Raw genomic sequence first — 24,216 nt, 5'->3', positions numbered from 1 at the left:
TATGCTCTCCCATACCGGACCTTAAGGACCGCGTGATGCATACGTCACAGGGCCCGCCTTCATTTCATTTTTTCCCAGCACTACGCATTTCCGCTGACGGTGTCGCGCGCGAGCTGTTCTCTTGTTCGCGCAGCGCACAATTTTACGCGCTGTGCACAAGGAAACGCGAGTAGCAGTATAATTCAGTGCTACACGAATACTGAGGCAGAACAAGTGGATCACAGAGCATGATCAGGCACTGGAGCACGGTAGAAAATGGCATAGTTTCGGTACCTACGCAAGTGACCGCACGACCGTGGGAACAAGCAGACGAACCGGAAGTACATCTCTCTTCTTTCGGTGTGAAGTAAAACAAAAAACACACAGACATTCCGTTTGTGTGTTTTATTATTTCTCTAAACTTCAATTTGTCAATTCAAGCAACAGATTGCACAGATAACAGATGTTGTCGTGAATAATTCTCGAAGTCACGTGTCACTACGGGCAACATCACACTGTGGACACGACTATGTAGGTGCAGGGGCATGGCTACGTCACCGTCCGGCTTGGAAGGTGGCGGCCACAAGGAAAAGGAAAAACGGTGTTCGGTTTGAAATTTCAGATCCTTCCACGGCACATAGTGATGCAATACTTTGCAGACACCATAGTTATCACTCAATGTATTCTCTGCGCTTGTCAACTCAAGATGGCAAGACCTGGTGAGGGGCCCTTTAACTTTTCTCAAGGTTGCTTTACAACGGCTGAAAAATGTAACTGAAGAGTGTTTAGTATTAACTGTCATGCACCCGAAAAGCCAGTTATTTTTACACATGCCTGCATCACAATTGCAATTTTTTCTCAAGAAGGCGATAATCTGTGATGCCACCACACTTGGCACGCTTTCAGCGTGCCTTAGTATTCTGCGACCCAAGCACCCTACATGCGTAACTGTGCTCCAAGGCAATAACACACACAAAAGTGTCCAAAGTTATCAAAGCAATCAATGGCAGCCAGTGGAACCAGCATTAATTTTCCACATGTTCCCAGCTGGTCAGTGGCAGCGCAGTTTTAGTCCCATTTTGATGTTGGGATTAAAACTGGCAAGCACTTTACCACTCTTCAGGCATTAAAGCTCACCCTAATATGCTAGAGTTTTTCACAGCCTTTAAACTGCCAGTCATTCCAAGAATAAAATGTTTTATCCTAAGTCACTCCCAGAAACAAACCTGTACATTTGACACTTTGTTAACTCTGTGCAACAGCTGCTACGCGTCCTAAGAAAATGATATACCACAGTATTACTTTATGCCCTGTGTGCAAGGCAAAAGCCTTGGTGTCTCACCTGCAGATCGCTCTCATCAAGCACTGCATCCACGGCTGTCGGCTGAGCTGCAATAAAGACAACAGCAATCACAAATGGCATCAAGTAAGTTTATTACCAGTGCCACTACATGTCACAGGCATCCCTAACATGTCTGCTCAAATTGGTGCTCTTAAAGTTCATATTGCACCATATTTTGTAAGCCATACAAATAAGAAACAAGGAGCATTATTATCACAACTTTCTGAAGTTCCTGCTTGAGTGCTTTTTTTATATTATTGAAATAAGAAAAACAAAATGCAAGCACTATAAACAAACAAACAAATAAATGAGTACACTTTGCAACAGAGACTATAATGAGATAAAAAAGCGAGCAAAAGAAACCACACGTGTGAATGAGCCAAGTTCATAAACAGTCTGCATGAGCTATCTTGCGGTACATAGCTTAACCAGTGTACACAGAACTGTTTTTGCACGTACAGTCAAAACCACTTATTTATTTATTTATTTATTTATTTATTTCAAATACAGCTAACACCAATGACAGGGATTGTGGCAGAGTGGTACAAACAACATAAGGAATACATAAGAAATATGTAATGTGACTTGTCACACACCATGCTGTCATACACCACAACGAATTCTATAGTTCCGTAAAAAACGGTCATTGTATCAGTAGCTGCCAGTAGCCCATGGAAACGGTGACGGTACAGATGTTGGCACAGCGCTGTGTCGCTGCTTGCCGCTTATTATGTACGCGCCGTGCGGAGTGAAGCGTAGTTGATTTCAAATCACTAAGACCCGAACTGAACTATAAAAGCAGTTAGCTGGTCCTAACTGCTTGTACTTTTAATTCCATGTCTGCCAGTAGCTTGTGCATGAACTCGACAGTGCCAGGCCTAACCTTCACTGAACAGGATCAACATCAGGGTGTCTACCAAGCTGACATTTCCAAATTCCCCGAGTTTTCCAGGTTTTCCCTGAGTGCCCTCGCAAGATTCCCTGAGTGATGCAGAATAATGTTTCATGTCAATAGGGGCTGAAACCATATCACCCGATGCTGTCACTCTCTAAAAAGCATATAAAAAATAAAAGAAGAAATGACTGGAATTTTAATACTAAGGAGTAGTGTTTATGATATTCAAAACGAGAATAGAAGGGAGGGGTTAGTAAAATGCACAGCAAATAATATGTATCCGAAAAAAATTGCAAATCAATTCAGACATTCTCAAATATACATAAAAAGGAGATGCATACAGCAGCAAATATTTTCGAATGTGAGCTATTTCTATCAATTGATAGCAAGCTCAGTGGTATGAGGCTCGAACTCTGTCACAATTTAGATTCCCTCTCAACAGCTCCTAAGTCAACCTTAACTGTCCTGACATACTCTCAGCCCGCGCACGACACCTCAGTGTTGTGTTTCACTGCTTTAACGAGTTTATTTTGGTTTGGATGAGGGACACCTGCATCTCGGCATCAGCCAAAACTCTGTTTTTTGAGCTCAAGCTCCTTCAAAACGGCGGCAGCAAGCTTCCTTTCCCGTTTATTCCTCAATGCGTACATAATTTCTGTTCTTGTCCTCCTTCTGCCACTCGTTCGCCCCAAGGACCATTTGAAGCATCTTGGTCAGTTGCACAGTCCACGGCCTATTTTTAGAACTCCCTAGGGGTCGCGAAAATGTTCGAAAAATCGGCCAGTTGGAAAAAAAATAAATGCGTGTCATTTACTGCCCTTAGGGGCTCAAACCGCCACAGGCACGTTCGAAAACCCTCTGAAGGCCTGTCGGTACACATATTAGGCATATCGGCGCACATACTGTGACAGGAAATACCGGGTGCACGTATGTATAATTAAGGAATACATACTGTTTTCTGTGGCAATAGCCCCTTCCCACGCTTGTTATGCTTCACTGCAATACTTTTGTGTATGCTTCACCATGTAACAGTTCTGTACAGAGGCGAAGCCAACTTTCGGGAACCGGCATTATGCAACGCGCCGTGTTTTTCAAGTTGCTAAGCCAATCGCGAGGAACCCAAAGGCGGAGTCCGTGCCATTGCTGACAGCAGCTGATTCTTTCAATAAAAAACTCGGCACCCAATGGCAAGAAGCTTCATAGCCAATGTCGAAGCAGCTAGGCCTAGCGTTGCCGCAGTGGTGGCAACGGCTGCCAGCGAATCCGCGTGCAAGAGTGCCGGTTCGAGGTGGCGAAGTAATCAAAACGGCGGTGGTGGTGCCTTTGATTATTGCCGTTTCGAACCTGCGGTCAGGGCAAAACGTCCGGAAAATCGAACGGCAAAGAGTTCTTGCGTCCGAAATTTCACACGTTGCGATACGTTGACTCTATGGGGTACGTGGCGGTGCCGCAAAGCCGTCAAAATTATCGGGAATCCGGAAAGTCGGTCATTGAGTGCACACTGGCAACTCCTCCAGCCGACGACAGGACATCAAATACGATTCATTACGATTCCTGTCTGTTGCTCGAGCCAGCATTACCGCGACTTTTGAACCTTTCAATAAAATTGCCGCTAATTTTCCCTGATAGAGGCCCAAATTCCCCGAGTTTTCCCCGACTTCTCAAAATCCCTGAGAATCCCCGGTTTTACGGGTTGGTAGACACCCTGAGCTCCCTAGGGGCTGCGAAAACGTCCGAAAAATCAGCTAGTTGGAAAAATAATAAATGCTTACTGGCCTTAAGGGCTCAAACCGCCACAGGCACATTCGAAAACGCTCTGAAGTACTGTTGGTACACGTATTAGGCATATCGGTGGCAGCGTTGCCGCAGTGGCGGCTACAGCTGCCAGCGGATCTGCGTGCGAGAGCGCCGGTTCGAGGCAGCGAGGTAATCAAAATGGCGGCGGTGGTGGCTTTAATTAATGACGTTTCGGACTTGCGGTCACAGAAAAACATCTGGAAAATCGGACGCCGAAGAGTTCTTGTGTCTGAAATTTCTGACGTTCTGACAGAATGACTATATGGGGTACGTGGTGGTGCCGCGAAGCCGTCCAAACCATCGAGAATCTAGAAAGTCGGTCGTTGGCTGTACACTGGCAACTCCTCCAGCCGACGACAGACAAAGACGATTGGTTACGATTCCTGTCTGTTACTTGAGCCAGCATTACAGCGACTTTTGAACTTTTCAATAACATTACAGCTAATTTTCCTTGACAGAGGCATAAATTCCCTGAGTTTTCCCTGAGTTTTTCCAGACTACTCAAGATCCCTGGGAATTCCCGGTTTTCCCGGTTGATAGACACCCAGAACAGTAGCTCGAGCTTCACATGCACAGACTGAGCTTGTGTGTGTGTGACGATTGAAGCTTGTGCATTTCAACTTCGTAGGCATGTTTAGACTCATTTTGAGCGTGGTTAATTATATATGCAAGCTAAGGCGCTGCAGCTATGGCGTTGTCAGTTCGACAGCCGATCACACCGGGTTAAATCGAACTATGTTTGGCATGCGGATTTTATCGGTGCCATTGACAAGAAAGCCCGTCGCAGTATGAGAACTCACTCTCGCCGGTTGTATCATTGTCGATCTCGTATGATAAAATGGTCTCAGCAATACTGTGCTGAATAGTCGGCCAATCGTTAGTATCAACAACTTGCCAGTCTTGTGTATCAACAGAATGTTACCATGCCTTAAACAAGTATGTGAAATCGGCCACGCCTGCCACGACCAGCTAATGAGAGCTGGCGTTGCAAGAAGACTTCATCAGCAACATTTTATAAGTGCTGCCAAAGTGCAACACAGGGGTTCTTCCTTAAATTTGCTAGCCATCAATGAAAGGCGGCAACTACGTGGCTCACGATGCAGTCCGAACGACTTCGGACGAAGCACTGGCCGCTTTCTGTTTTAAAGTGGGCTGCAGTGTTACGCTACGCGTTCTTGGCACGGCACCATCGTCAAGCTACCAGTGGAATTTCAACGCAATCACAGCACACGTGTACAGCAGCGTGCGCCTGAGCGATTTTCTTTTCCGGGGAATTTTCCCCAAGACAGGGCCACATGTGCGACCCTTTCAAAACGTTTCACGACTAATCCGCTAGGGCAAGATGCGAATTCGTACGTCTCCGCGGCACCGCCATGTACCCCAAAGAGCTAATGTATAAGAACATCTGAAATTTTGGACGCAAAAAACCTTTACCGTCAGATTTTCCCGCACTTCTTGCGGAGAGCGGAGGTCCGAAACAGCATTAATTGAAGCCACCACCACCGCCATTTAGATTATCTCACCACCTCTAACTGGCGCTCTTGCACACACATCCACTGGCAGCCACAGCCGTGGAAAAGCTAGGCTTAGCTACTTCCGACATTCACAACCAAGCTTGTTGCTGTTCAATGCTGTTTTTAATTGAAACAATTCGGCGCTGTTGGCAATGGCCTCGACTACGCCTTTATAATCCTCAGCAACGGCTTCAATGCCCGGAAAGCAAGGCGCATGGCATAGTGGCGGTTCCCGAAAGTAAGCTTTGTCTCAATACAGCAATGTTACGCGGTGAAGCACACGAGTAGGAAGGAGCAATTGTTACTGGGCACACAATGCATTCCTTAATTACACCCCCGTACACTCGCAGTCTCCTATCACAGTAGAAGCCACTTCTCTTCATCCACTTCTCTTCATCCACTTCTCTTGTGTCCTGTCTGCACGCATCACCTTGCATAATAGCTCAGCTTCTGTCGTTCTAAGGAGCACCGATACAGCCAGTAGATGTACTGGCAGGCCTTTAAAGTTGTTTCAGACGTGCCTGTGGTGATTTGAGGCCTTAGAGGTAGTAAAAGGCATGCATTCTTTTTTTCAGACTGCCCAATTTTTCTGAAATTTTTGTGGCCCCTAGGGAAACCAAAAAATTGGACACTGACTGTAATGGATCTTTCTAGTTAAGTTCTTATAGATCACTGTAATGAGTGTAGACTGTGACAAGTAACTTGGTTTTCCTTTCCAAAGATGGGAACACATACAAAATAAACAAAGGCTCTCTTAACGTCTAGTGGTTGAACAAAGCACAACGTGATGTTGCAAGAGGTGCTGCAGCTGGCCCCGTTTTAAGTCTCCGGCATTCCAACATCCCTTGACCAGAAATTAGCCTGCAGCACACAAAAGCATAGCCTTCGAATTCATTTTCATTCTTCTAAAGGAGTCATTGCTGAGATGTGTGATGTGGATACTGCCACACACCCAGGCTCGAATTTTAATTTTAACTACAGCAGAAACTTACCAGCAGCCTGGACAAGAGCTGAAGAGGGCAATGTCGTGTAGGTAACTCCACCACCAGCCGAATCTGGCTGGCCAGTAGCCATCAACATCACCTTACCACCAGCAGCTGGCAGGCTCCCACCCAGTGCCTGCAAGCCAAGCACAAACACTCAACAAGGCCTACTCGTACCGCAGCGAGTGACAATTTCTGCTGAAAGAATGGGTGCCCAACTTAAAGTCAAGGAGATTCAGAAAGACACAAACTGAATTGGTGGGGCTTATACAAGGGGTGGCAATTCGGGCCACTTAATTTGACCCGCTGGAATGTTTATAAAGCGTTGACAAGTGCAGAAGAAAAAGAAGCAGGACACATGCAGAGCTTCAAGCAGAACACACAAAAAGGGCAGGAGGCGTTTCCCCCACTTCTATGCTTTATCCTTAGCTGCACCAGTTCTGCTATTTTCCCAACTCACAATTCTGCTCTAGCATGTGTGCTTTAGGCAGGGAGCTACATAAGGAAAGTAAAACGAAATTCAATACATCACAAACATGCAAACAGTGCCTGACAGCAAGATGAACTCTAGGTACCTGTGTGACCACATTGAGTGGGGCAGATGGCCGAGTGTTCGAACTGGTTGTCGTCACAATAGTGAGTACTTTCTGAGCAGGGCTCACGCCTGGCTTCGTCTGAATTGTGATGGCTCCCCCACTGGGTAACAACCCCTGGGCAGGCAGTGCCACAATCTGTCCGCCTCCAGCCGCTGCACCCCGACCTCGACCAGATGGCATGGTGATCGTAATAGGAGTACTGTTGCTCGTCAGCTGTGACAGACCAGGCCCTGCAAGAAAATCAAACACGGATTACATGTCAACAATGCAAGCACAAGCAGTTCAACCCCACAAATCCTCAGTTTTACTGGGTTAACAGCAAGTAAGGTAAAATACCTCTAAAAGAAACAATTCCAGCTACCATGTGTATGTAGAGCCAGTTAAACATTGAACTGGCACAGAACAAGCAAGGCATTTAATTCGAGAGGGGCCTGTGTTACATCACCTACAAGTTTAAGAATGCTGCAAGCTTATTCTGCACAAAGCCTATACCATGCGACACAAATGGTGCCATGCAACCCTGCTACTTCTCATAGGCATAGGGGTTCCTAAACTGGGTTCTGCAATTTACCTGGATTCCTTACCTCAACAACCACATTGTAATCAAACTTGACTATATTGAACCCGTTTACATGGAATTATCTGTATATCAAACAATTTCTGACCACGGTATAAGGATATATAGTAAAGATTACGCCTGCATCGAACAAAAATGGCAGAGACTCCTGCTATATCGAACATCAAGCAGTGCAAAAGTGTGCCCAGAAGTGGGCTTTCCTTCACAACGGCAGGGCAGCACAGCTCCATCCACCCGCTATCCCTACCGTGACTGCGCCATTATGGGAGAGTCGGCGGCACCCCCCTGCAAAAAATGATCCTGGCGCGCCTTCAGTGCATGCTCAGACAGCCAATCCGAGGGCCTTGTGCCCTCGTCGTGCAAGACGGTGCAAGTCCGAGTTGCCACGCTGCTTTTCTTGTTCGTTGCGTTTGCGCCTTGTGGGCCTTCTCCCGCTACGTTGCCATGATGGCTAGTGCAAAGCACACTGAATTTGCCTTTCGCCGTGAAGCTCGAAATCGTAAATCGAGTTGAATGCAGTAAAAAGTCGGATATCGCAGCAGCATACGAGATTCCGAGGTGCACTGTCAGCACGATCTTGAAGAATAAGGGGGAGAGTAAGGATAAAGCAGACAAACGACCCGGTGCCCGTGGCGCCTGAAGCGTTCCCATGGCCGTGACATCAAGGCAGCAGTGTACCAGTGGTTCATCCGAAATTGCTTCAGATGTGCCAGCTTCCGACTGCCCAGTGATGACTGTGAATTTGGTTATGAGTGCACCGAAGCCATTGTCGGTGTCGCCGAAGTCTGGAACAAGCTGTCAATTTCCGGAAACCGTTGATGAATCATTGGTCAATGAATATGTGTGTTCAAGTCGCAGTGTTGCGACCACGGGAGAGCCTGAAAACGAAGACTACGTTGCCGACATCGTAGGGTACACAAGTGAAAGCGGGCACAATGAGGAAAGCAATGAGAATCCTTTGCCCACATCCTCCGATGTGATTGGCGCACCCGCACTACAGTCGAACCCGACTATATTGAACCAGTTTACATCGAATTATTCTATATATCGAACAATTTCTGGACACGATATAGTTACAATGAGTATATATCGCAAAAATTACGCTTACATCGAACAAAAATAGCAGCGACACCCGATATATCGAACGTCAAGCGGCAGAAAGTGCCCCCGGAAGTTTGCTTTCCCTCGCGGTGGCGGAGAAAAGCCGGCTGTGCGGCTCCATCCAACCGCTCTCCCTACCGTTACCGCGCCCGACCGCGCTGCCTCCGACGAGCCGTCGGCACCCCCCCTGCAAAAAATGATCCTGGCCCGCCCACAGCGCTTGCTCAGACAGCCAATCAGATGCTCTTGTGCCCTCGTCATGCAAGATGGCGAAAGTGCGACTTGTCTCGCTGTTTTTGCGTGCGCCTTGTAGGCCTTCTCTCGCAGTGTTGCCGTGATGAAGCGAAAGAATTTGCCTTTCGTCGTGAAGCTCGCAATCATAAATCGTGTCGAACGCGGTGAGAAGTCTGATGTCCCCGCAGAGCACAAGATTCCGAGGAGCACTCTCGGCACAATCTTGAAGAATAAGGGGGAGATTAGGGCTAAAGCGTCCAAACTAGCGACCCGGTGCCCGTGGCGCCCGACCCGTACGCACGGCCGTGTACGAGTGGTTAATCTGAAATTGCTTAAGCCGTGCCGACTTCCGCGTGCTCGGTGATGACCGTAAATTTTGATGAATGCGACGAAGCCGTTGCCAGTGTTGCCGAAGTTTGGAGCGAACTGTCAGAATTTCCGGAAGCTGTTGACGAATCAACGGTGGATGAGTTTGTGAGCGCAAATGATGTGTCGCGACCACGGGAGAGCCCGAAAACGAAGACTACATTGCCAACATCGTACCGAGCACAAGTGAAAGTGGGCACAATGAGGAAAGCAACGACGGTCCTTGGCCCACATCCTCCGAAGCGATTGGTGCGCTCGCACTAGTCCGGTGCTTCTGCGCGAATGCGGAAAGTTGCGGCCTCAGCTGCTCAGACTCCTTAATGTGAAAAAGTGCGTGCGTCGCAGGCAGCGAAATTGCCAAAGCAGAAGAAAATGCAGGACAATTTCGTGCGAAACTAAGCTAGTTTAATCAATAAAGTGATTTTATAAATGGTCTGTGCTTTTATGACATCCAATTATTTAGCAGGCTTATATCGAATTATGCTCTATATCGAACTGATAGGCGTTTTTTTACGAGTTCGATATAGCCGGGTTCGACTGTAGTCCGGCGCTTCTGCGCAGATGTGGAAGGTTACGGCTTTTGCTGATCCGATTCTTAAGACAATGTGGAGAAGTGGATGCTGTCACAGGCAGCACAGTTACCCAAGCAGAAGATGCAGGACTATTTCAAGCAAAACTAAGATAGTTTCATCAATAAAGTGCTTTTATAAATGGTATGTGCTTTTATTACGTCCAATTATTTAGCAGGCTTATATATGCTCTATATCAAACTGATAGGCTTTTCTTTTTTTGCAAGTTTGCTATAACCGGATTCGATTGTAGAAGAAAAATACAGAAATATTTTAATTTAGCACATCACAATACATATGGAGTGGAAGTTTCATTAATTCATCTGCACAAACAAAGAGATCTTCCTTTGAAAAGCTGTGCACCATAATCTCAGTTCACACTACCTTAGCACATATTTGTGCACACATCTCACACTTACATAGCAGGTTAGCATGGTTCACCAACTCTGTAAGTCCAGTCATTGTGCAGAATAGTTTATGAAAACGCAGCACAAGTATACGAAAAACAGTGACCACAAACAAACAGGCAAGCTGGTAATGGAAAAGATGGCAGCAGCAGTGAAGAAACAGTGGTTGAACTCACGAGAACCAGCAGCTGTAGTGAGCAGTGTAAATGCTTGCTGGCCAGTCAGGCCCGCTGACGAGACCACAATCATCTTCACACCACTCGGTGAGGTGACAGAGTTGAGCTGGCCGCCGGCTGACAGTGGGAGCACGTTCACCGATGTTGTTTTGGCACCTGCACGAAATCAAAACAGTGTTGACATGCCAAATAACCCTTTTCAATTACAAACAGGCAAGTATCATCATAAGGTACGCTTTGGTATGTGGCAAGAAAAGACTCAAAAATGAAAAGGTAGGTGCAATCTTATCCGAAATTCCTTTAACAGCTCCCCATGACAAAATAGATTTTGGCAACCCCCAATCAGGCAAATTAACTGCTCATCAATAAAACAATTATCCTGCTCTCAAAAATAAGCAAAGCCTAAGCTTAGCAACTTTTGTAAACTATCCCTGCATGCCAGCACTACAAGAGCTTTGCCAGAACCTAGTCGGCAACACTGTCCAACCTCGATATATCAAACACTGATATATTGAATTATTGTGTAATCAAACACTTTCTTGAAAATTGAAAATTGCATGCTTTTTATTTAATTTTTTTATTTCAAATAGGGTCGGACATATAATGGATACATTGAACTCTGCCACACCAGACCATGTGTGTTCTGTTGACAGGTGGCAAGCTTTCCCGCAACACATTTAAAGATAGCGGTGGAACATTCCCGACTGTTGCGCACTATAGCTGCACACATCGATTGTGCCAAGTGTGCCATTTGAATGTAGCGGGTACACTAGCAGTGGCATGGCTAGTTCGACGTCAACAACGAACAGCATTTATCGCACTGACTCCTCCTCGGCGCTGCGCTCAGCGCCTGCCGCGGCTGCCGCGCCTGTCAGGGAATGGCGGTTTGCAGCCACAAAGAAGCACGACAGTGCACGTTCACTTGGCTCACTCACAGACCCCGTGGCAGACACCACTTAAGGGGGGATATGGGGATCAAAGCTAACTTTTTTATTTACCATCCGATTTTGATTAAATTTTGCACAGATGTTAATAATATCACATAAACAAAACTGTGAAAATATGGTGAAAATATGGCTGCAATATCTGAAGTACTTTTTGTTTACAAAATTGTTCTGCTTTCATTTTTGCAAAATGCCTGCACACCTGTATATTGGTGCTAGGAGTTCAAACAAACATTGATAGCACTCCTATATGTATCCTCCACACAGTGACATTCCTGTAATTCTTTTTGCCTAACAGAATTTCTTTATATTTTCATTCTTTTGCAGCTACTTCAGTTGCATGAAAATCTCGACTGTGAAAACAAAATATAACAAATTATTGAAGCAACTATTTTGAAAACAAAACATGTCACTGTGTGCAGTGGTGCACAATGAGTGTAACAAAACAAACGGTGTAAAAATATTCATAACGGTGGCTGAGATATTGGCTTTGCAAGTTGACCTTGGTGGTAGAAAAAAAGTTTTGAGAAAAAGGTGTTTGAAGTTTTGGGCCATGTTTATTCGACTAGAAACTACCGGCCTTGTAGGTACAGGTGTCAGGTTGATCTCTTGGCTTCTTGGATCTTTTATGCTTGCTTTCATGTGCTTTTTGTGCCCTCTTCTTGCGCAAGGCATCTTTCTCAGCTGCTCGACTCGCTTGAGTCCGTCGCCACCGAGCATGCTCCTCCAGCCGTAAACCCTATCTTCCGTTCGGTTGCCGGCACAGAACCAAGTGACGCGTGGACAGTGGCGGCGGTCATATTCAACACCTCCGACAAGATGAATTGTGACTCAAGATGCGACTGCATGGTGCGACCGTTGCTGATGCACGGTTCGTCTTCACGGCCGCAGACGCTCGCGCTTGGACCGCACTTTCGTCGTTCATCTCGGTGACGGCGGTGGCACAATCGGGGTACGTCGCGGAGCATTTACAGGGCGTTGCAGGCCCGGAAGCATCGGAAAAGGCGGTTATTAGTTCGGTATCATCACCACTGGAACTCAAGGCTGCAACAGCCTGCGAATTGCCCGGCAGTGCGTCGACAGTCTAAGCTTGCGCACGGACGCAACTCTGCTAGGACTACTTATCCTTCGGATGTTCGGCGGCTTGCGCTTGCGGCTGCCGAAGCGGTGCTTGGTCGCGTATTTCGTCGTCCACGTCCGCCAAGTCATGCTCGAAACCACAAAATGAATTAGAAAACTAAAATCCGAATAAAGCGATGAAGCGGCGGCGTACTTCGAATATCTAACACGTAAACAAAAGGGCAGCAGCCAGCGCGCGATGAAACGGGAGAAGCAGACGCCGCAGCAGCTCGCTTCCAGACCCGGCCAATGGGGCGGCTCATAGAACGCACGTGACGGAGCAAGCCAATCGGCGGCCGCGACAAGCAGCTCCGCGACCTTCAGACTTTTTGCTTTTTTATGCTTGCTCTTCTCTCTATCAGGAAATGAAAGAGAGGAGTCAAAAGGCGAAGAGGCGCGCTTTTCAACGGTACCAGCATGGCCGCGCCGCGTACTGCCGTTCCGGAGCTAGGGACGCTCGAAAACCGCGACTTTTCCACCGATTTTCACGAAATTTTCGCTGTATTGCCTTATGTATATATTTATTTATGGTACTTAGCAGTCGTTTTCAGCGGAAATACTTGGAAAACTTATAGAAAAGGGGTCAAAGATTCGAAATCTGCAACTTTCTAAAAAGTGATTTTTGGGTCGTTTTTCCAGAGTTGATCCCCGCGTCCCCCCTTAACATTTTGTTATTGACAGTGTTTCAAGATGCTTTGGCTGATGGACGCGGAGAGAGAGCAAGAGAGAGACTTCATAAAATAAAACAAAATGTAAGGTCCCGTGGTTGAGGCCCCTAGTCCAGTTCTCCACTGTCGTGAGCAGCTCGCTCGGCTTGGTCTAGGAGAGCCAGCTGGCTATCCCGATTCTCGTCCGTAAGCCGTCTCTTCCACTGCCTGCTAAAATCTTGCATTTTTAGTTGTGTGGAATTTATATATGTTTGTCTGTTTGGGCACATCCACGCGATGCACGGCAACGCTGGGGTGTCACCACACCACGGGGATTTGTCAGTGTATTGTGTTTGGTGAATATGGCTATGTAGGATTGGTTAAGTGTGTGAGTTGGCGCTTCTTGCCTGCTGATCGTTTAAATTTGGGCGTGGGCGTCCATATTGCCTCCGCTCCTCTCTTTGTTGTTCAAGGATATTGCGCGGTGTAGAGGGAGGTTCGTCACTCGGGACGTAAATATCGAAGCAGAAGTAGCGGCCAGAAGAAGACGCTGCCGAGGTTGATCCTGCAAACCGCTTTTGCCCCACTCCCAACTTCAACATAGGCTGTAGCTGCTTTGGCCCTTGTATGCCGCTACTGCGGCACAATAGAAGGCGCCAGCCTATTGCTTGTGGATCGTTCAGACTATGTTGAGGACACCATGGTTAGTAACGTAGCTGCCAATAAGAAGCAGGCTACACAGCTGCAGTACTTTCAACCAAAGAAATACCGCATTTACTCAAATCAAGGTCGGCCCCTATTTTAAACCAACCTCCGAGTCACCGAAGCTAGAAAAAATTTTTAAAAACTTACCTCGAATGTAGACCGAACAAAGAAGTGAGGACAGCATTCACAAAATGAAAACAGCGATTAATATGAACTTGCCACTTGCCATGGGAACCAGCGCTGGATAGGCGGCGCGTCGAAAAGAGTGCGTTGCACGCCGCCCTGGCGACGAAACGCGGCATATTCCAGCCTCTCGACCAGACGACACACACATGCACGGCCGTATTATAGTTCGTATGTTTCCGTTTTCGCTCCGCTTCAAGTGGACAGTTTTCGTAAAGAAGCTAGCGCCATCAAGTGAAGAAATGACGAAAGAAGCTTTTTAAGCTTTATATATTTTTCACAGTGCGTCGCGGCGAGCACGTTGTGTTTCTTTAACGGTTGCACCGTGTGCCGTTGCCATGCTTGCGTGGCAGCCTGCCTCACAAATCTTGCAGCTACGGCTCCGGTCGCGCTGCGCTATGGTTTCGGTAGTATTAGTTGGCCTGAAAACATTCCATATTTCTCTGGCTAGAGATAAAAAATTATGTTACTTCGCCACAGCAGTCAATGGAGAAGAAAGCTTTATTGCATCGGCTGACTCGCGCAAGCAAAGCTTTGAGTGCTCCGCTGCTGGATCCGTAACAATGCTGGCTACATTTAGCACTAATTACATACCGTATTTATTCGCGTATAACCCGCACCAAAATGTGAAAAAACGCGTTTAAAAAGTGGGGGTGCGGGTTATCTGCGAATTTTTTCCTTGGGAGGGGGGGGGGTCGGCTTCACCGCAATGTGCGGCAGCCTCCCCGTGTAGTCCGCCATCCCCATCGTCATCGACGCTTGTCAAGCCGATGAAGGGCCAACGAAAGGCCAGCATTGTTGAGCCTCGCGTTAGGCGCTGTTTAGTGTACTTACCCCAGTTTGCACTGTTTGCCTGCTTTGTTTTGGCATCATGAGTGCGACTCGACGGCAGTGTTTCACAGCGAAAGAGAAGCTAAAGATTATAGCCGCTGCCGAAGAAATCGGCAACAGAGCTGCTGCAAGACAGCATGACGTCGACGAGTCGTGCATTCGCGACTGGAGGAAGAAAAAAGAGAGTCTCGAAGCAACGAACCGGAACAGGCGAGCGTTTCGGGGTCCGAAGACTGGCGCGTACCCCCACCTCGAGACGCAGCTTGCGAAGTTCATTGAGGAGCAGAGAAGTCGTGGCCACGCTGTTTCGACTGAGATGGCGCAAATGGAAGCCCTGAAGTTGGCCCGGGAATTGAACATTCCACGTGAGTTTCGTGCAAGCCGTGGATGGCTTCAGCGCTTCATGCGAAGACATGGATTTTCTATGCGGCGGCGAACAACCATGTGCCAGCGGCTTCCTGAAGCCTACGAGGAAAAGTTGTTGAACTTTCAACGATATGTGATCGCACTTCGGAAGGAGCACAGCTATTTGCTGTCTCAGGTGGGAAATGCTGATCAAACACCTGTGTACTTTGAGATGCCGATGGACACGACCATGGAAAAAAAGGGCTCCAAATCAGTCAGCGTGCTGACCGGCGGAAATGCCAAGCTGCGCTGCACAGTCATGCTATGCGCTTTGGCTGACGGCACGAAACTGCGCCCGTATGTGATTTTCAAACGCAAGACGCTACCTAGCATTCCACTGCCCCCAGGAATCGTTGTGCGTGCGGAAGAAAATTCGTGGATGAACAGTGGCCTAGTCGGTGACTGGCTTCGAGTAATCTGGGAGCGAAGACCAGGTGCCTTGCTGGCACGCCGGTCGATGCTCGTACTAGATTCCTTCAGAGGCCACTGCACTGATGCGGTGAAGGCTCGCCTTGCCGAGACCAGCACCGACCTCGTCATAATACCTGGCGGCATGACGTCCATGCTACAGCCACTCGACGTGTGCCTGAACAAGCCGTTCAAGCACACGTGAAGCGGCTGTATGCCCAGTGGATGGCCGACGGCATGTATGCCCTCACACCGACGGGACGCGTGCGAAGGCCTGATATTCCATTGCTGTGCCAGTGGATCGTGGATGCGTGGAAAGCGATACCGGCCGATTTGGTGCGCAAAAGCTTTAAAAAATGTGCGATCAGTAATAGTCTGGATGGTTCCGAGGACGACTAAGTCTTTGAGAGTGGCGATGAAGCCTCGGATGGCAGTAGTGAGAGCGGCGACGATTAAGAATCGGATAACCAGTGACGTGGTGGCGGTCGTTTGAATAAATGTTCTGAAAACGAAATGATCACTGAGTGTGAGTTGCATCTTTCTAGCGCTCATTTTTTTTTTTTCAGGTAAACGTGCGGGTTATACGCGAGTTTTTTTTTTTTTTTTCCGCCGAGTTCAAAGTTAGGGGTGCGGGTTATACGCAGGGGCGGGTTATACGCGGGTAAATACGGTAAGTTTACCAGATGCATCTCAGCGCCGAGCCCCCTTCCGCACGCGCATTTTTAAAAACACTTAGCCGGCTTAGTCACGCATGCGCCGGCAGTATGCGCACACAACTCATGCTACAAGGCAGCTTCCCTCCCACATAATTCTTGGCAATCAATGGATAATATTAACTTTCGTATCGTTCGCTTGGTGCGGTGGCGTTGGAAGGGGCTTGGCGGTGGTATTGAGAAGGAAAAATGGTTGGTACATATGCCGGATGGTGCATGCTATTGCTCATTTTGTTTCCAACAAAATGCCGACTGCAGATTCTGCTGTTTGGTACTGTCTTCCATGGCTGACCGTCTTCACTATCAAATAAACCGAACATACACGCGAAATTCGATTTAGAAACCAACCCGACACCGCTTGACAGGGCGACAAGACGGGAACGTACTCCGCGCGCCTGACTGCTTGGATCCAACGCCACCTCCGTTCTTGTTCGTGGGGTTTAGATGGAAAGATCAAGAAGGATACATCCTCCCTCATCCCCACGTAGTTGTGGCACTTGTACACGCAACAGTATCGTCGGCATCCTTTTGTTCTGCTTCGACTTTCAGGGCACGCAACGCCACTACCAGTAGCAATTTTCGTCGGCGGGAGCGGCTGCATTGTGCACGTTCCGACCGCCAGGGCGGCGCTGCAGGCGTCGTGAGAACTCCAGCGCTGGTTCCCCATAGCCCAGACCATGCGCACTTGCAGACACGCGCAAGCTCGCATTGGGGGCCTATGCATGCGCAGGCGGCAAGGCTCGCATGCATCGAAACGCGGCCCAATCTCTGTGAACAGCCGCTCTGTTATCGTGCCTCCTATCTTCCTTATCACTGTCATCTGCTCGTTGTGGCACACATAAAAAGCGTCCCCCATTACTCCTACAACAATGGACGTTTTTCTCATCGATGCCGAAGTCCCACCCAGCTTAAACATTTGACGTTGACTCTGCGAATAGCAAAATTTTTTGTTTGAAAGTGGCACTACAGTGGCATCGCCTGTTTGGTGCCAGTATGATAACGCCACGCTATAGACCACGCCGCCCGCCAATATGACACAGGTCATGACATCATCGGTCATACACAGGTCAACATAGCGGCCACAACAACGTTATAGCGTTGTCGCTCGTGTACTTCAGTTGGCTACTGGCGCAGCTAATAGCGGCTGCGATACTGACTTTTTTTCATTTTCAATTACAAACTGGCTCGTTTCTTTTTTTTTTTAATCCTCGAATCTAAGGTGACCCTAGAGCTTGGTTTATGATTATTTAAAGAGAACTATCAGCCTATATCTGAATAAATACAGCAAATACTTTGTGTGAAGCTACACATGAGCATTTACTGCACCATGATTGGTTCATTGATTGATTTGTACAAGTTCTTTATACATTTCTTTACCGCGATTTTACATGTTGAATTCTGGCTACACCAAACTATTTCGCGATCACCGCGCTGTGTGATGTATTGAGTTTCGACTGTAGTACATGTATGTTCAAGCATTCGTTCTTTCTTAGAAACAACAGCTATCTCTCACCTTTGCCAGCCTCAACTGTGGCAGCGGCGGTGCCCACCACAGTGGCTTTCCCCTGCGGATGAGTGGTCACCACGAGGATGCCACCAGGACCCGCCTTGGCACCTGCCTGTGTGAGCAGCTTGGCGGTGCCTGGCTGGCCACCCGCCTTGGGTGCAGCTATCACGATGGTCTGCTGTTGCTTGGGACTGCTGCCCACAGTGGCAACAGACGCTGGCGAGCCAGGCTTTGCCACTGTCACCATGTTGCTCGGCAGTGTTCGCAGGATGGTCACCTTCGGGCTGGCACCTGCAGCACCCTACACACCCAAGCAAATTGGGCATGTTTGAAACACAGATAGTGAAGCTATGAAATGCTTCGTAAGCAGAAGCTTTCACCACACCCAGAGCATATGTAACAACACTACTGGTGCCATGATGACAGTAGTGATCGCTACTTTCTAGCTGCACTTGTGTACAACATGAAAAAAAAAATCAAAGAAAAAATTCAATTCTGGGGTTTCATGTGCCAAAACCACTATCTGATTACGAGGCATGGCATAGGGAAGGGCACCGGACCACCTGGGGTTCTTTAACGTGCACCCAACAACATTCCGCTTCCTATCGGGAATGCAATTTTTTCTAGCGACTCTTACAGTTTACTGATTTGCTTTAAAATCCCAATGCAGCACAAGCACCGTGAGAGACGCTGTAGGGTAGGTGTTCTGGATAAATTTAACCACTTAGGGTTTTCTGACAAACCCATAGCTCAACTACTAAGCGATTTTTGCGGTGGGCCCCGAATGGAACATGGCTGCCATGGCTGGAAATCTAACTTAAGCTCAACAACAGAATTCTACAGCAACTGCACTACTGCAGCAAATGCAGCAGTATATGATATCGTGCTTTGTCTTAGATACTATGCACAGAGAGGTTGGAGCCATCTGAGCAGACATCACCAGATGAGAAATCGCCTAGGCAATGAAAATGGCTTCCGCTGAAGCTCATGTCTGTACAAGACCGATTTCTCACAGGTTCTTAAGCACTGCCAGCGAGCAGACAGAGTTAAAGCTTTGCTATCACCTTTTCGTAAATCATGTGCTTCTAACCAACTCCCTGCGGGAATACAGTAGAACCCCGCTGTTACGTTCCTCACTGCTGCGTTTTCCCGGCTGCTAAGTCGTTTTCATCCAGCTAAAGTAGGCAACGCGCTCCAACCGCCATTTTGGCTTTTGAAGAGTTTTGGCCAGGCTTGGCCGGGCTTGGCTATAGAACTGGCTGCAAGAAGCCGCACGCCAGTTCGAGAGGCCGCCACTAAGTGGCCATTCGTGAAAAATGCTCTCACTATTATCACTGTGATTACGGTCACTGCGTGGTTTTTGGACGGGTCGACTCACGGAGGAAGGAAACTCGGGAGAGGCGGAGAGGCCCACACGTCACTCTTTGTGAAGCTAAAGTGAAGCCGGAAGTTGGCGTTGCTCCGCCTATCGAGCCAGCTCTCCTCTCTTGTGTTTACGTTTCTCGTGAAACCACGCCGCGCCGCGCGCAACCGGACTGCTCGGACGCGCGCACTCCACAGCAATACTAAACAATCGTTAGCACGTTAGCATGACTACGCCCAATGCGTTGGCGGGCTAGTTGGTGCGAATCCATGAATACTTTGTTTAACGCAAAAAGACAGACACAAGAAAGACGACAGGACAAGGCGCTACTCTCAACTGTTGAGAGTAGCTCTCAACTGTTGAGTTGAGAGTAGCGCCTTGTCCTGTCGTCTTTCTTGTGTCTGTCTTTTTGCGCTAAACAAAGTATTCATGACTACGCCAAATAGGGCAAAATTTCCCGCGGATGTTCCTTCGTCCACTGCCATTGCCTTGGCGCAGTGACGAGGAGGAGCACGAGCCGCATGATGCCGGGGAGTTGCCAAATCCTAGCTTTGGAGAAGCCGTTGCGGCTCTGGACCTCCTCCGCAGGTACGTCACACCTCACAGCGACGCTGACAGCAATACGGCCTTCCAGGCTATTGAGAAACGTGTGGTGGTTTCTAGAGAGCGAAAGAAACGGCAAGCCACCATTCTGGAATTTTTTAACTCCTAAGCGCACTCTGTGGAAATAAATTGTCTATAGTTGAAGCTGCACTTTTTTCATTCATTTTCGGAGTTTTCCTCACTGTTGCGTTTTCCCGGCTGTTACGTTTTTTTCCCCCGGTCCGGTGAAAAACGTATGAACGGTGTTCCACTGTAATACTGACTGGAAAGCTCCAGGTGTGCTTGGACAATCCCAAAAACTGTGCATCGTTTTATGACAAAGAGCAGTCTTTTCAAATGCACGTGTTGATGTCCCTGTAACTAGCTGTTATCAGTGAAAAACCAAGCAGACATTAGACACTACCAAGACTTACCGCCAGACCAAGCAAAGTGGGCTGCTGCTGTGCCTGCGAGGTTGTGATCAGGGTGGGCTTGGTAGAAGTCCCGCCTGCTTGCGTGGTGACCAGCTTGACAATGGTGGCACCCTGGGGGATCACCTTGCCCTGTGGCGACGCCTTGCCAGCCTGCTGGATCAGGCTCACCTTGGGCATCTGAACAGACACACAAAAAGGGAAGAGGTTAGTACCAATTAAGCCACTGCCAGCTCACCGACCAGTCCAATACATGCAGGCAGTATTCTCAAAGATCAGGCTTGGGAATACTTTCACTTCAGAAGATTTCCATGACTAGCACCGGGTGCTCCAGTGTCTGCAGGCATCGGCATTCCTGGCCCAATGCCAAGCACACTGCCATAGCAGGCTGCCAGCAACGCTGTTGCCTGTTAATGCCAACAGGTCCGGTGCTAGTCATGCAAAATATCACAAAAAATGAAAATATGCCAAAAATCAATTGTTTGAGGATGCCACTTCTGCATGCAAGTGGAGTTCTGCTGTCTAAATCTGGAAGCTCAGTTTTTTCACACCCATCACAATATCTACTTGAAGAACCTTGAACAAAATATGCTACTGCAATTAAAAAAATTTCATAGCATTCGACATTCACCCACATGCTGGGTAAAAAGGATTTCATAATGGGAAACAATCACTATATACAGTGAAATCCCGTTACAGTCAAACCTTGTTAATACGTAGTTGACCGGGAACGACGTTTAGGAATGCACTTAATGTACGAATTAACCGCCAATGCTAGCTTAAAAGCTGCTTACCAGCCGGAAAAGGACTATGTCCCGATGCTCTCAAACAAACGTACCCAGACGGGCTTTATTTGTGGGTAAGCCGCAAAAATCGGCGATCTTCACTTGCCGCCATTTGGGCTTGCCGCGACATCTTCAAATTCGTTAAGGCAGCGAGCAAGTTTGTCCACAAGAGCCCACTTCTCTGTGAAAGCTTGCATGATGCTCAAAGGACATGCCGCGTCATATAATGAAGAACCTTCGTCCACTTCCACATCGTCATTGTCATCACTGGCGCTTGATGATAGGCAAGGTGCAATGGCAGCAACAATGTTGCTATCCAAGAGCTCCATGGATGTAACAATGTCAACTTCTCGTTCACTAAACATGACACGCCGCAGCAAAGACCGTCGAACACCACCACAACACCACGACCACACACACACTGACGGAATGAGGAAAAAAAAATTAATGCAGGAACTTTTCTGGGTGTTGTCCAAGTATGCGTAAGCATTGTGCCACTTTCTCATCTCCACGCAGCTGGGTGTCATTATGAATGTTATGAAACTTGATCCAGCCAGTACAAACAAACAAACAACAGCGCTGCGGCGACACGAATTGGTGTGGGCGGCAATGCCCGGTGCACTGATGAAATTCTTATCATCATAAGCCGTTACTGTCTCTAGCGTGCTTCAGGACAAGGCAGCAGAGCGTATAGCGGCACTCTAGCTTGTGCGCAGCATGGCGCTACATGCACCACAACTATGTGGACGATTTGGACCAACGGCTCCTCGAGTGTTGCTATCTTATTGTTGCTGTCAGTATTCATGTGGCCCAAGACAACAAGAAAAAAAAGAAAAGAGAGCCTGTAGAGTACACAGGGCAGCACTGAACAGAACACAAGAACGAACGCTAGGAAAGAAGGAAGAAAGGAAATTTTGGAAACAGCAAAGTAATAGGGCCTATCACTTCACACAAAATGTTTTTCTCACCGTGGCCAGAGTGACACCTTGTGTAGTCTTGACGAGGGTGACAATCTGAGGCTGGGATGTGGCCGTAGCCCCTTTGTGCACCGTGATGATTTGCTTGCCACCTGCAGTGGTGCCCGCTTTGAGCAGGGTGCCTGGGGCTGCCAGCCTCACGGTTCCAGTACCAGTTGGGCTCCCTGCAAATGAAAACAATCCTGTTGTACACTTCAATCATCAAACAGAACCTACAACATTTCCCTGTACTGCTCACCTACACTATGCCTCCTAATTGCTACAGTCGACGACCAATAATTCGGGCTCCACGGGGAATGTGAACAAATCCGAACTACCAAATGTATCCAAAAAACATTTACGTTTTAAGTGTTTACAGGAGGTATTCAGAGACCTGGATTGGGAATAAGAGTTAATGGAGAATACCTTAGTAACTTGCGATTCGCTGATGATATATTGCCTTGCTTAGTAGCTCAGGGGACCAATTGCAATGCATGCTCACTGACCTGGACAGGCAAAGCAGAAGGGTGGGTCTAAAAAAATTAATCTGCAGAAAACCAAAGTAATGTTTAACAGTCTCGGAAAAGAACAGCAGTTTACGATAGGTAGCGAGGCACTAGAAGTGGTAAGGGAATACATCTACTTAGGGCAGATAGTGACTGCGGGTCCGGATCACGAGATGAAAATAATCAGAAGAACAAGAATGGGCTGGGGTGCGTTTGGCAGGCATTCTCAGATCATGAACAGCAAGCAGGTTGCCATTATCCGTCAAGAGAAAAGTGTACAACAGCTGTGCCTTACCAGTACTCACCTACGGGGCAGAAACCTGGAGGCTTACGAAAAGGGTTCTACTTAAATTGAGGACAATGCAACGAGCTATGGAAAGAAGAATGATGTGTATAACGTTAAGCAATAAGAAGAGAGCAGATTGGGTGAGGGTACAAATGCGAGTCAATGACAACTTAGTTGAAATCAAGAAAAAGAAATGGGCATAGGCAGGGCACATAATGAGGAGGGAAGATAATCTATGGTCGTTAACAGTTACAGACTGGATTCCAGGGGAAGGGAAGCGTAGCAGGGGACGGCAGAAAGTTAGGTGGGCGGATGAGATTAAGAAGTTTGCAGGGACAATTTGGCCACAATTAGCATATGACCGGGGTAGTTGGAGAAGTATGGGAGAGGCCTTTGCCCTGCAGTGGGCGTAACCAGGCTGATGATGATGATGATATACATTAAGTTTATGGGGCCATTGGCGGTGCTGCGAAGCTCTCCAAAATACTGAGCATGTCCTGATTATCGGTATCCAATTTATCGGTCAACGACTGTACTGCATACCTGCCAACCTGAAGATTTGGAAATTCGTAAAACTATCATGGTGGTGGGGGGAGGGTGTGCACAGCAGTACTTTTCTTTTAAAAGGAATTTACTTTTTGCGACAAGCTGACTCATGTTTTCACAGCTACAAGTGAAATCCGTGTCTTGGAGAGTTAAGAGCGATAACTCCACTGGGGCACAATTTATTTTTGCAATGATTTTGCTGTTGCCGACTTTGCCTGCTTCAGAAACTTCTCCGTGTAGGTTTGCTAAAAGCAAGTACCACTCTGGCGCCCCTTGACCATCAGCAGACTTTCGAGTGAGAGAGCCTGGTTGACCCTCTCTCAATACAGTACAAACACTGTTTTTCTTGCCGATCATGATATTGGCATTGTCTGAAAACACAGCCAATGGGTTTCCAACAGGCAAATTCAGAGACTTCATCTCGTCCAAAACTAATCTTGTGACCCGTCGCTTCCTCTTGGATTATCCCGAGACAAAGAAGGTGGCTTTCGACTCTACTCCATTTCTTTGACGAAATATCTCACAACAGTAGGGTAACGCTGCTTATCCCTATTGTTACTGCCATCCACAGCGATCAAAAATACTTGCCGTTTCAGGGCATCCAGCAAAAGGGGTCTCCGTGTCGGCGGTCATTTCCCGAACAATTGACGTCGTCCTTGTTCGTCCACAGGCGTAGCGTTTCGCTTCTTCGCACTTGGAGAACATCTTCCGGAAAAGTGGTCCGGCATGATCGCGGACAATTCAGCAGGATGTTATGGTCAAC

General features: G+C 47.7%; 1 protein-coding gene across 1 annotated transcript in view; it reads right to left on the bottom strand.

Moving 5' to 3' along the window:
* Nucleotides 1-24,216, bottom strand: part of Hcf (Host cell factor) — a 56,908-nt gene that overhangs the window by 10,915 nt on the left and 21,777 nt on the right. The window contains exons 8-14 of the mRNA XM_075696663.1: nucleotides 22,128-22,300; nucleotides 20,378-20,554; nucleotides 18,005-18,299; nucleotides 10,537-10,692; nucleotides 7,086-7,336; nucleotides 6,520-6,646; nucleotides 1,322-1,368 (exon numbers count right to left, since the gene is read on the bottom strand). Of these exons, the coding sequence (XP_075552778.1) occupies nucleotides 1,322-1,368; nucleotides 6,520-6,646; nucleotides 7,086-7,336; nucleotides 10,537-10,692; nucleotides 18,005-18,299; nucleotides 20,378-20,554; nucleotides 22,128-22,300 (1,226 nt within the window). The remainder of the gene's footprint in view (nucleotides 1-1,321; nucleotides 1,369-6,519; nucleotides 6,647-7,085; nucleotides 7,337-10,536; nucleotides 10,693-18,004; nucleotides 18,300-20,377; nucleotides 20,555-22,127; nucleotides 22,301-24,216) is intronic.

Source organism: Dermacentor variabilis, chromosome 6 (assembly GCF_050947875.1).
Source record: "Dermacentor variabilis isolate Ectoservices chromosome 6, ASM5094787v1, whole genome shotgun sequence".
Classification (NCBI taxonomy): Eukaryota; Metazoa; Arthropoda; class Arachnida; order Ixodida; family Ixodidae; genus Dermacentor; species Dermacentor variabilis.
The sequence above is the reverse complement of the archived record's forward strand: the minus strand, read 5'-3'. Positions and strand labels throughout refer to the sequence as shown.